Genomic DNA, 12,648 nt, shown 5'->3' with positions numbered 1-12,648 from the left:
TCGAGACTATGCTGGCCTCATACTTTTCCTAGAGGAGGACCACTACTTAGCCCCAGACTTTTACCACGTCTTCAAAAAGATGTGGAAATTAAAGCAGCAAGAGTGTCCTGAGTGTGATGTTCTCTCCCTGGGCACCTATACAGCTAGTCGTAGTTTCTATGGCATTGCCGACAAGGTAGATGTGAAAACTTGGAAATCCACAGAGCACAATATGGGACTAGCCCTGACTCCGGACGCATATCAGAAACTGATTGAATGCACAGACACTTTCTGTACTTACGATGATTATAACTGGGACTGGACTCTTCAATATTTGACTGTATCTTGTCTTCCAAAATTCTGGAAAGTGCTGGTTCCTCAAGTACCTAGGATTTTTCATGCTGGAGACTGTGGTATGCACCACAAGAAAACCTGTAGACCATTTACCCAGAGTGCCCAAATTGAGTCACTCTTAAATAATAACAAACAGTACTTGTTTCCAGAAACTCTAATGATCAGTGAGAAGTTTATGGCAGCCGTTTCCCCACCTAGGAAAAATGGAGGGTGGGGAGATATTAGGGACCATGAACTCTGTAAAAGTTATAGAAGACTGCAGTGAAAAATCACAATTACAAAAGCAAAAGTGACAGTCTTCTATTTTTGATATTTGCCCAAACAAGATAGACAGTTGAATAAGAGTTTAGGGACTGGTTTCTGCTTTAATACAAACAAAAAAATGTTGTAAAAGGTGTCCAAATATAGTAATCTTTTCCTTTTATGTCTGATTAAGATTTAAAACACAAATTTTCATTTTGGGAGTTGGGTTTTAAAGCTCAATCTGTATCGGCTAAAGGTAATCGGGTTTTAAAGGTCAATCTGTATCTGCTAACGGTAATCGTTATTGTGAGAGAAGAGGTGAAATTTAAACTACATCTATCAATCTTTTTATCTGGAACTTTGTACACTTTCCCACTTTCAAAACTTATTTTAAGTACAGCAAAATTTATTTAAAATTGTCATGGCAGTAAAAAGTATTACAATGAAATGTTATAGTATTAATGGAACAAGCCCAGTTTCACTTTTGGACAGTTATTAGGAAGGGATTGCTTCACTAGTTTTATAATTCAAAAGTTTGTTTGTTAAACACCCTGTCAAAAACAGTCATTTTCAGTATTACAGATTCCTGTATTATTGTGTTAGGATTTGCCTGTGCTTTGGAACATTCATAGAACACACTTTCTTTTGGAATGTATTTGATAAGAACGTTTAAACACTTTTTTCACCTCAATGTAGAAATAGTGGTTTTCTTTTTTCTTTTAGTGCTGCCAAAATAAAATACTCATTTTTTGCATAAAAAGTTTCCTAATCATTTTGCAGAATAAATTTTGTTTACACTTTACACCAAAATTCAGTAAAGACATTCTTGAAATTTTAAAGTTAGCATTTCCTTTTCATATTTACTATCTGTACATTGTAGAACTGAATTGGAACTAAAACCCAGCCCTTGACAATGCATTTATTCCCTTTAGAAGAAACTAGCTTTCAAATTAGCCGGGCAGAGATGAACAATAAAATCTGCTGTAAGTGAAATACAGCCAGAAATAATACAAAGTTCAGTCATGCCAAAACGAAAGATGTTCTAGTACCTTTATTTAACCAAAATCATACTTTTTTAAAAGGACAGACACAGTAAATAATAGGAAACAAAATTTACTATTTACTTAAAATTTACTTAAAATTTACTCTACATTTATTGTAGAAGTTTCCCTTAAGAGCATACAATTGCATTCAACCAAAACTTATTCAGAGTAATATCTGTGTAGCTATTACAATTAGTCATTTCAATTTAAGAAAACTTAAGTGGACAGTTTCAAAATTATTATTGCATCAAATTAAGATTCATATTATGGTTGAAAAATGGATATGGTCATTTACATTGGGGCAAATAGTTCTCCTGTTTTATGAGCTACATTTATACTGCCCTCAGCCCAGTCTGGTTTCACATTTTATCAGGATTATAAATGTAAATCAAGATGAATTGCCAGAATTTGTACCAGTTTTTGGTACTCTAATCTGACCTCCCAGTTCAAAGAACTAAAGATATTAGGTAATTTCCGGGACTAAGGTAAGGCCAGAGGTTTGTTTAAATTGGTAGCTGTTTCTGGAACATATAGATCAGCTCATGGCCTTTGGGGCTAGGGATTAGGTCAACAGATATTTTCCTTTTACATTTTCTTTCATGCTATCCTAAAAAAATTTGTGAGAAACAAATCTATTAGGATTTTCCTCTGGCCTCAAAAATAGTATTCCACAAAATAATAGCCACAGATACATTATCTGCTGTCCTCTTTTAGTTATTATAAAACAAATTGATTCGAAAACACTTGACAATTTTCCTGTTGAAGCAAATTTCCAGGTTTTTTAATTGTCCTGTTTTAAAATTCATAAATGTACTCTGTAAGACCGAGAGGTGTTTTAATACTGTAATAGTAACTTTCAAAAAACTCTTTATAAAAACAAATTTTCAAAGTACTAAATAACTTGTATCATATATACACACACATTTATTTTCTGTGACAGACATGAAGAGTAAAATAGAATTGAAGCAAAAATACTGAATTTCATTAAGACTATTTGTACTGTAATTGTTTGAATCATTAATTTTGGTGAGTAAAGTTCTGAAGATATTTCAAGAATAAATATGTCCTATTCAGTGAGACTTCTAAACAGTTTTGAGATTCTACCTACCCCCCACACTCATATTTCTAGTTAATTGCATACTTGAGAATTTTTGTGACAGACACGACTTAAATATTTCAAAATTTTATTAAAGTAATGGTAAACAAGAGGCCAAAAACATCACAGAAGTACATATATACAGGTTATATTAAAACTGAATGTTTAATTAGAAAAAATATACATCTATCTGAGGAATCATAAAACTTACATCTATAATTTAGGAAACTGTATAAACTGCATATGCAAAAACAAATTCCTCCAGTTTCCCCATTAGAATCAAAACTGCAAATTTCAATTTCTTGAATACTTTCAGTTTAAGATAGTAGTTATCAGAAATAGAATCTATTTTAAGTCCCCAAATTTTTTTCTTAACTTTTAAATTCTAAAATTATATAGAATTAATCCAAGTCATATAGCAAAGAATTCTGAAAACTGAATGTGCAATGAGTCACATGATCTTTAATAATCTGCACACTACCATCCTGCATGTTGGTTTCTTTTATGTGGTCAAAACGATGTATACTGTGAACTGATAAGGAAGATAGGTGATTTCCATCTACTTCTTTCTCTTCAGTTATTACTGGTTCTTTTAAATTATCTTTTTCCTCGTTTGAGTAAATAGCACCTTTTTTTTTCATAAATTCAGATTCCATTTTTGACTCAGCGTGCTGAGACTTTCCACATAGCATTTGAGAAACATCAAGAGACTCTTGTTGCAAGTGTGCAACTGAACCACAACTATCTGTTTCTACTAGAACTGCTATAGATGAATCAGAATCAGTTGTTGAGGTGGTAAGATGTTCCGTGTTTTCTTTTTCAGTTAGATGACTTCCTTCATTGATTCTTTCTTCTTTTTCATGAAGCTGCTCAGAGTTACTACATTCTTGCAACTATGCCCAAGAAAAACAACAAATTAATAATTCTTTGAAACAAATAGAAAATTAAATTGTAGTATCCTCTGGAAATTTTTTTAAAAAAGTCATAAGGGAATAACTCTTGCAGAACTGCAGAGAGGTTTCTTCCTCCTCAAAGTCATCTTCCAAATGCTGCCAGTCATTACATTACTGACGATGTAAACCTGGCAATAATTCTCTGATTAAACCCTTTCAATGACTCATCTCCCTCAGGATAAAATAATCCTGGCCTACAAACCCTTTAGCCATCATTCTTATAAAGGCATTCTTAAATTTCTTGAATTTTCTTGAATTTCTGTGATCCTTCAGAGCCACTCTCCCCCCAATTCATATATGTCAAATTTGCTAGTTACTAAATTACTTCTGTGTCTGATAATGAAGATTATAAAAATAACCAAGCTTAAGATTCAACTAGAAAGAATAAACAAACTATGACGTAGTTCCCACGGTTTGAGAGTCAAAAAGACTTGCTTGTCCCTGGACTAACTTCCCAAATGTTAGTTTCTCTCTTTTCTTCATTGGACAGTTTTGGGATTAAATGGGATAACATGTGAAAATGAACTGCACAGTGTTTAGCACATAGTAAAATACATCTAAAAAAGTCCTTATTCCTCTTAACATTGCTCTCCCCAGCTATTGTGTACGTTTAGTTTACAGTTACGACATCAAGAATTAAGTTATTAGGCTTTAAACTGGTCTTATAGTCACTATTTTATTAAATCCACAAAAATCCTTACCTTTGCATGAATTTGAATCTTATTATCAGTGACATGAAGAACTTCAATTAATGGTGGGGTTAGGGGCATTGACTGTTTGAATGGAGAGTTCAGGACCTCGGCAAGAAACTCATTAACATTTTCTTCATTGACAAACAACCTTTCCTAAAATAAAAAAAATAAATACTCTGCTTTATAGGGCATCTTTGACACAGTTGCTATCTAAAAACAGCTCATAAAAGTTCTCACACAGTTCAAGATTATACTCTTCAAAGGTTTATTTTAATGTTATTCCTATGCTTTCTTGGCCAAAGAAAACAGTATTGTACACAGCAATAAGAAAAGCAAGAGTACATACACATATGGGAAAAGACCCTAAAATGTCTTAGTTCCTTTTCTAGGTGTCTATTAAATCTGAGGTATGCTTCCTCTCGTAGATAATCTTACAAATGGTATTTTCTTTTTTTTCCCTCTTAATATTTTATAAGAATAACATCACCTCTAGGGCTATATTAATGCAGTGCCAGCTATAAAATGTAATTCAATTTTAGAACACTTCTTAATGAGTCAGCTAAGAAATATACATGACAGGATCTACTCAAATTTTGTGTGACTGGTTTGCCTTTTAGTTCTTGGCTAGGTAAGAGCCAAGAATAATATTTAAGAGAAGTATATTCTATTTTTAAGCAATGAGATAACGCAGTGTGACACTAGCATATAGCTATTTATAAGAATGAGGTAGATTTCCAAACTATTAAGAAAAGCAAAATTACTTTCACAAAAATCCCAAAGCAATTTGTTTATATTCACGTCAAGTGAGTATAGGTATATAGTTAGGGTGCTGAAGAAATATCTGTATTTAAAATTCATAAAATCCATTGTTGCCCAAAATAAAAGTATTTTCTTCTGTACTTTCATATAAATAAATTTTATAATTACAAATAAAAACAATTCATTATTTGGTCTAAATAGAGGAGGAAATCAGAAAGAGAGAATTTTCAAGTTTTCGTCTATTAAACAGTATTTGAACTTGAGAACAACTACCAAACAAAAACGAACTTTGGGAACAGAAAAATTTTACTTTTGGAGTACTTTGCCTTGCTATTATCTGAAGGTCTGGAATAACACTGTAGTATAGAAACATTCCCATCAAAAGCATTTCTAAGTTTCATGTCTCTGGAAAAGACTTACACATTAATTGCAAAAAATACACCAAATAGTTTAGTCTCTAGTTAACCCAAGGAAAAATAATATATATTTCTAATGGAAATGTTTATGATTAAAAAATAAACGATTTGCCTACTGTCTTCACATTCTAATGACTGATTTTACTATAAAAGATACTGAATTCAGTGGTCCTAAAGCTTTAGGAAAATTCCTAGTGGTTATTTAAGGCTTATATAAATATAATTTGTATTTGTTTATGGGTAAAGTAACAATTCTGACCTTGACAGTTACAAATCCGCCTTTTTACATTATAATTGTTTTCATATAATGCATATGATATAATCATGATATATTATCTGTCTACTCACCCACTACTCTTGTGATTTTTAAAAATTTTACTTTAATACTGAGCCTGATCCAGTGACAGTGAAATGTAAAGAAGAAAATTGATTATGGTTCTATTAGCCTTAGTAAATGTGATGATTAACAAAGAAATTATAGATCTATTTCAGGATTCAAAGATATAAAACACAGTGGCCATAATCTCATTTTCATCTAGTTTCTTTGCTGAAATAATGTTAGCATACTAGAAAACCTGATTAAAATATATTCTTTAGTATTCTCTCAACTGCTTGTCCACAAAGCTTTATTCCCTTATTGTGAGTTATTTTCACATTTATTAAAACAATTACAGGAAAACAACAGCCCTTTCCTAAATTTCCCCCTTCTAATGACATAAACAGATAGTCAATTTCCTATTCTATATTCTCACAAAGTATTTTACCTAGCCCCGGCTACTTATTTTACCACTTTCAGTGGGTTTCAAATTAACCACTTTTCACAGAAGATATTGCTCATAAAATATAAATGTAACTTATTAGCTAATTTCTAGAAAAATAATGAGAAGAAGTGAACATTTCTAGCAGGTTAAAGTCCCAAATTTTTAAATTAAAAATTACTTTTTATTGTATAATCTGTGCAACTAGTGTTCTTCTGGGAATAAACCCTTGAATATGTTGAAAGGGCTTTTAAAAATTACATGTAACACTGATACAAACCTCAATCAAAACCACTAATTAACTGTTCATTTACAAGTTTAAGAAGTTCTTAGAACTTCAAATTTCAAGTTTTTTCAATATTTGCCATAGTACTGCAGTATGAATCTGAAATTCAAGAATCTCAAACACCTAAAAAAAATAGTAGCAACTACAATAATACATACTGAATTATTCATCAAAATTATAGCCTAAGTAAATTAGGTAACGCTCAGCCCAGTTCTAGAGTATTTGTCCAGAAGAGGTGTAACAGACCTACGTGCAGTACAGTTTGATAAATGTTTATATTACACTGTTAAATGTTAGCCATTGTGCCAAATACTAGCAAGGACCTAAAGATGATTAAAACACGCAAAAAGAGGTAATTTCAATGTAATATAACACCCACCTAAAGATAACCCCACCAACAATCAGTGACTAAAATCAAGCAGCACTACTATATGGTCCAAAGGGCAAGGAATTTAGATTCACACCTGGTTTTGAGTTTGTTTTCCTACACAAGAATTGTGACACAGGCTAAGATACTTTGGCTCTCCGGAAGTAAATTTCTTATTTTCTACGGTGGGACAGTTATTTGCCAACTTAAAATATATGGCTATTAACAAAGTGCCTCTTAAATCTATTTGGGTCATAAATCCCTTTGAGAATATGACTAGTTATAGCCCTTCTTCCTAGCAGAAAGCACCCTCAACTTTTTGCATAGGTTTAGAGGTCTGTGGATCCTGGGAATCCATTCAGGTCTTCCTTCAGAGTCAGTGGATTCCAGGGAAACAAGTACATTAAAGGCAATTTTGAAGACTTGAAAACTATCCATCAGAGGGGATGCGTGTTTTTATTTTCTTCCCAATACGCGTTTAACGCGCACTGATATTTTGCATCACGTGTATCAGTTTCGAGACAAGTTATATAATGGAAAACGCTTTGTTTAGGATAAGCTGAGAGGATCCCTGTAATAGCAGATGTAAAAAGTGGGATGAATTATTTCAAATATTAAGGATCTAGGAAGAACTGTTACCTCCAAAGAATCGCTGTTTAAACCATAATACCACTCTCTCCAATGTCCATAGCACTCTGCAGATTTGGCCAGTTCTATCACTGCATTGTTTGAAGAAATGCTAACCACTGGTTCTTTGGTACTCAATTTATTCTCTGAAGCAAACTGCAAAAAGAAAGAATAATAAACTAAGTCTTCAGTGGAAAAGCACAATTTGTACCAGAGGGGAGTCACATTCCCTTGAAGACTTTGCGGCTGGATCCGAGGCACTTGAATTAGCAGCGTCAAGCATACTTCATCCTGATTACACTGCAAAGGAGGGCACAAGGGTTCCCTGCTGTGGGTCCCGAGATCACCCATGGCTGGATTAGAAGGCTCGATGCCCGTGCCTTCCCTGGCCACGTGTGTCTCAACGCTGAGATCTCTGCGCGCACTCCCTCTTGCTGGAGAAGACCCTCTGTCAAGGTCCTTGGATGAAGTACAAGGGGAGCCTCCGCCACTGTCCCCAGGTGAGCTCCCTGTTCCGGAAAGCGGTTTCTCCCCGATGCCCACTGTCGACACTGCTTGCCCGCCGAAGTCCTGCTCCTTCAGTACGGAGACGAGCTCCTCCCCAGTGACGCCCGGGGTGGTGAATCCGGCGTCCGCAGCCCCAGTTCGGCTGGGATCCGAGCCTTCGTCTCCTGCGCGAACCCCCGCCGGGCCTGCCTCCCCCTCGCAAGCGGAAGCGCAGGCCGCGCCGTCAGTTCCGGACGGGTCAGCCGACTCTTCCGGCGCCGCGATGGGCTCCCGGTGCACCGCGGACAGAGCCACGGGCAGCGTGACCACCAGCTGTCGCCGGGCCTTGTTGAAATGCGCCTTGCCGCGGCTGTCGTCCACCAGGTACGGGAGCGAGAGCCGCAGCCGGTAGTCGGGTTTTCTCGAGTCGAGGCACAGTAGCTTTCCCGTCACTTCCAGCGCCGCCTGCTCCGCCGAGCGCAACAACGGCAGCTCGATGGTGACCACCAGCTCCTGGGGCACCGTGCTGGGGGCCGAGTCCCGGGAGTAGCGGTAATCCTGGAGGTCCACGTGGTGGCGCTGCACCACGCTGTAGCGAGGCTCGGTGGGGGCGGGCTGTGGGACCGCCTCTGGAGTGGAGGGCGCCCGGGGCTCAGGGCCCACAGAGTTCCCGGCGGCCGCCGGGCACCGGTAGGGGTAGGGAAAATCCGGAAGAGGGCTCTCTGGTTCCCCCTCGGGCCTGGTGGGGACACCCCCGGGCAGGGGCGTTCGCAGCACGGCGGCCTCCGGAGTCCCCTTATATTTGATCTTCAGGGTCTTGGCATTTCTGTGGTCTAACTTCACGCCAAACTGCTTCTCGACGGCTTCCAGGGCCATGGCGTCCAGCATCTGGAGGAAGGGCTCGTGGCGCCGGGCCAACTCGAGCGCGTGTGGGTGGAAGACCACGTCGTAGACCGTGTAGCGGGTGCTCCGCGCCCCCGCATACTCACGGCCGGGCGCCAGGCTATAGGGCAGGGACCACTGGCTGCCGGCGGGCGCACTCCCGGAGCTTGGCTGGCTGGTGGGTGCGCCCACCAGAGCGTTGCTGCACACATTCACGAAGCAGCGCCGCGCCCCGTCCAGGCTGGTGCGCAGCACATGGCCGGGCTCGGGGTGCACGAACCGCACTTCCACGCCGCGCTCGCGCTCCAGCGCAGTGATCTCTTCCTCGTAGCGCCGCCGGTTCTCGGGATCGGTGAGCTCCTGGGCGTACTCTGAGAACATTCGCCGGAACTTCGGGTCCTGAAAGGCGGAGGTGAGCCGCTGAACCTCCTCTCCGCTCAGGTCCAAGTCTTCCAGCGGCGAAGGGGCTGCCGCCTTAGCCATGCTGCCCCTTGGCCCCTATCCCTCAGGCCGAGGGCGATCAGTCCGACACCAGGTGGGTGGGACGCGCCGTGGAGTCGCTGGTCCGCGGAGAGGGAAGTGGCAGAGATCGGTAACTGCCTTGGGCAGCGCGTGCTCGTTGCCATGGTGACACCACTAACGGCCGGAAGGAGGGGCAGGAATTGGAATGGGATAGTGGAAATGCCAGAAACAGCATCTTAGTTTTTAAAAACCAGCTACCCTACAGTCTGTTTTTTAGATTCCTGTGCAGTGGTGTGGTTACTTCTTCGTTAGGGCAAGTATCATCATAATTGGCATAATTTCCAGCATTATGTTCGTTATTTCCTTCATTGTACACAACACTTAAAGGTAGAACTGATCCCCATTTCACAGACAAAATGGGACCTGAGAAGTTACCTGACCAAGGTCACACAGCTAGTATAGTCACAACTTGATTCATACCTATGTTTATCTGATTTTTTCACTTCACTAAACCAGTATTTCAGTCTTCCGGATATTTTACTACACAGTTTGCCCTGTAACAACTCATTTGGGGCAAGAGATACGGGCAGACTATTAATAACAAATGATCAACATGTAAGACTTCATTAATAAAAATGCAAATTGCAAATAAAAGATACTACATATCACCCATCGAAATGACAAAGTTTTTTGTTTTTTGTTTTACAATTACTGTATTTCCTTGGAGTAGTAGAATTTAGTAAAACCTTTCTAGAGAGTAGTTGGTAGCTGTACAAAAAGACTTTAAATCCAGCAATTCCAACTCAAGACAGCTTTATGATTCTAAAGGTTTGCGAATCTAAGAATTCAACAGTGGGACTGGTTGAGCAGATTTTGGTACAGCCATACAATGAAATTCTCTGCAGCCATTCAAAGTGATGCTATAATCAAATATATGGTAGCTGAAGGAAACTGTACTTTGGGTGGTGAACACAATAGAATATACAAATGTCAAATGATACTGTACCCCTGAAAATTACATGATTGTATTAACCAATGTTACGCCAATAAACTTAAAAAAAAATGATGCTGTAGAATATTTATTGACTAAGTTGGTTATTAATTAGTAGTTGTTAAATCCAGTGATTATTTTTCTGTTCTCATTCTATTGAAACTCACCAACATTTAACAATTGACGTTGGCATTACCTCAGTGACAAGACATTTCTAGGCTTTTTTCCTACCTCATCAGACACTTGAGACTACATAGTCAGCTTTATAATTTTTCACCTCTCTTCAGCTTCTAAGTAGAAATGCCTCAAGGCTGGGACCCCATCTCTTCTTCATTTATACTCTCCACAAATAAATTTACACTCACGAATACCAGACTTATATATCAGGGTCTAAACTCCAGACTCCTATATCCAGTTTCCCATTTAGGGTCTCCATTTGAATGATTTAATGCTTAAGCCCTTCAGGCTTGAAATGACCAAAAACAGGCTTGAAATGGCCTGACTCCTCTCCTTTCCCAGCTTCTGCCCTCATCATATGCTCTCTTGGCAGCATTCAAAACTGGATACTTCAGCCTCAATGGCAGAACACGATAGCTCTTGTGTAGCCTGTACGCAGGCCTTTGAATCTCAAGAACTTAAATTTAAGTGACTCTCTGTAACATGCTTCTCCCACCTCCGACACCCCATCTAAAATTGCCCACATTTATTTTCACCATGGTTCATATTTGGTATTTTTTTGGGTATGGCTTGCCCCATTTGAAAGTAAGCATTATGAAAGTGAGGACCTTGGCTTCCTGGTTTGCCACTGGATTCCCCAGTACCTAGAACATTAGGTACTCAGATATTTAATGAGTGGATATAGTACATTTAAGAAAAAAGCAAGTTTAGTATTATGGTATGATCCCAAAATATTCTTATAGGAAAAAATATATGCAGAGAAAAATCTGGGAGGATATATACTACAATATTAACAGATTATTTCTGGTGATGGAATTGCATGGCATTAAAACTTTTCTTTATGATTATTTGTATTTCCTAATTTTTCTATTATGAACTTGTTTAATAACAAGTTTAAAAACACCCTATCATTTAGGGCTTAGATTTACATCTGGAATGGCTGAGGCATAAAGATGAATTCAGCTCTTTAGGAAAAGAGTGTAGACTTGTATAAAAGCTCCCATGCCCCAAACAAATGATCTCTTGCCTAAAATTCATCCCTTAAGGAAAGGCTATCCTTATTAAATTATGAATGCCTTTTGAAGGAGGACTGAGTATTAAAGCCCTTATCAGTTATTAACCCATTAGTGCAAACTGCTTTATCTTATCTTTCCACAAATACTGCATGCCAGCAAGGACACAACTCTGTTGGGAAGTAGAGACTGAGAGATGGTCTGAGACCTACTGACTTAAGTCCAGTCTGCAATTCCTTGGACTTCCTGTGGTTTCCCAACAGGCAGACCAAGTGTTACTTTTCTCGGTAGAGAAATCTTACCCACATCCATCTTGTGTGATCTACCTCATGGCCAGATTTCTGTGGTGAGATCAGCCATGCTTCATCAGATTAAACACCAATCAGGGAACATATCACCTCTCTGTTTTTACCCAAAGCAGAAGCCCAGGATACCCTTGCAGTACTACTTTTCATTTACAGACAGTGCTGATCCCCACCTGGTTCTAGTTCCTGTCTTATCTTATTCCAATACTTATTGCCTGGTCTGGCCTCTTATCTGCTTTAAATGCCTTGCTTTATCTCACTTCACCTTGCTAACCCCTAAATGCACCCTATCTTTCTAGCCATTATTTGTGTTCCTAAGGTCTGCAAAAGCTCATCTTATGGAAGCAATTATTTGTTAAATGAATGAGTTAATGAATGATAGGACATATCCCATTTTCATTTATAACTTTCTACCCATCATCTTTCATATTTAGCTCTATGGTTCTCATAATTGGACCAACCACCTTGCCATGTCTTATTTCATTGCCACTTTCAAGGTCCAAATTGTAAAATTTTCCAAACAATCCACTAGCTTTTGGACTTATGTCTTGATATCATCTTCAGTTTTCCCAGGCTGTTCTTGCAATTAAAATTTCTTTTCCTCAAAAAGCTAATTTTCATTAAAAGAAATATCTTCCATTCCAAGCTCTTTGCAATATTAAGGTTACACCTACATTTGAAACATTCTTTGTACCTCTAACAACTTCCTGTCATTCAGATTCATTTCTGGGCTATTGTTGCTAGCCATAAACCAAAAGT

At 38.4% G+C, this 12,648-nt stretch overlaps 2 protein-coding genes across 2 annotated transcripts in view; one reads left to right on the top strand and one right to left on the bottom strand.

Moving 5' to 3' along the window:
• The window catches only part of MGAT2 (mannosyl (alpha-1,6-)-glycoprotein beta-1,2-N-acetylglucosaminyltransferase), a 2,596-nt gene extending 1,255 nt beyond the window's left edge, over window positions 1-1,341 (top strand). The window contains 1 exon segment of the mRNA XM_006927144.3: window positions 1-1,341. This exon segment is cut by the window's left edge and continues 12 nt beyond it. Within this exon segment, the coding sequence (XP_006927206.1) occupies window positions 1-598 (598 nt within the window). The 3' untranslated portion in view covers window positions 599-1,341.
• A 271-nt stretch (window positions 1,342-1,612) lies between these two features.
• DNAAF2 (dynein axonemal assembly factor 2) lies at window positions 1,613-9,583 on the bottom strand. The gene is made up of 3 exons (XM_006922683.3): window positions 7,586-9,583; window positions 4,370-4,513; window positions 1,613-3,608 (listed from the first exon to the last, which is right to left on the bottom strand). Exons 1-3 carry the CDS (start codon window positions 9,422-9,424, stop codon window positions 3,117-3,119), a joined length of 2,475 nt encoding a protein of 824 aa, XP_006922745.1. The 5' UTR covers window positions 9,425-9,583; the 3' UTR covers window positions 1,613-3,116.
• Window positions 9,584-12,648: the final 3,065 nt, after the last annotated feature.

This window comes from Pteropus alecto, unplaced genomic scaffold, assembly GCF_000325575.1.
Source record: "Pteropus alecto unplaced genomic scaffold, ASM32557v1 scaffold38, whole genome shotgun sequence".
NCBI lineage: Eukaryota > Metazoa > Chordata > Mammalia > Chiroptera > Pteropodidae > Pteropus > Pteropus alecto.
This window is presented reverse-complemented; position numbering and strand designations above follow the sequence as displayed.

What these genes read in the sequence shown, in the direction of transcription:
- DNAAF2 (XM_006922683.3), bottom strand. Translation starts at nt 9,424, where the DNA reads ATGGCTAAGGCGGCAGCCCCTTCGCCGCTGGAAGACTTGGACCTGAGC. An exon ending in TAAACAGCGATTCTTTGGAG is followed by an intron (nt 4,514 to 7,585) that starts GTAACAGTTCTT and finishes TTTTTATTTTAG; the next exon opens with GAAAGGTTGTTTGTCAATGA. An exon ending in AGATTCAAATTCATGCAAAG is followed by an intron (nt 3,609 to 4,369) that starts GTAAGGATTTTT and finishes TCTTGGGCATAG; the next exon opens with TTGCAAGAATGTAGTAACTC.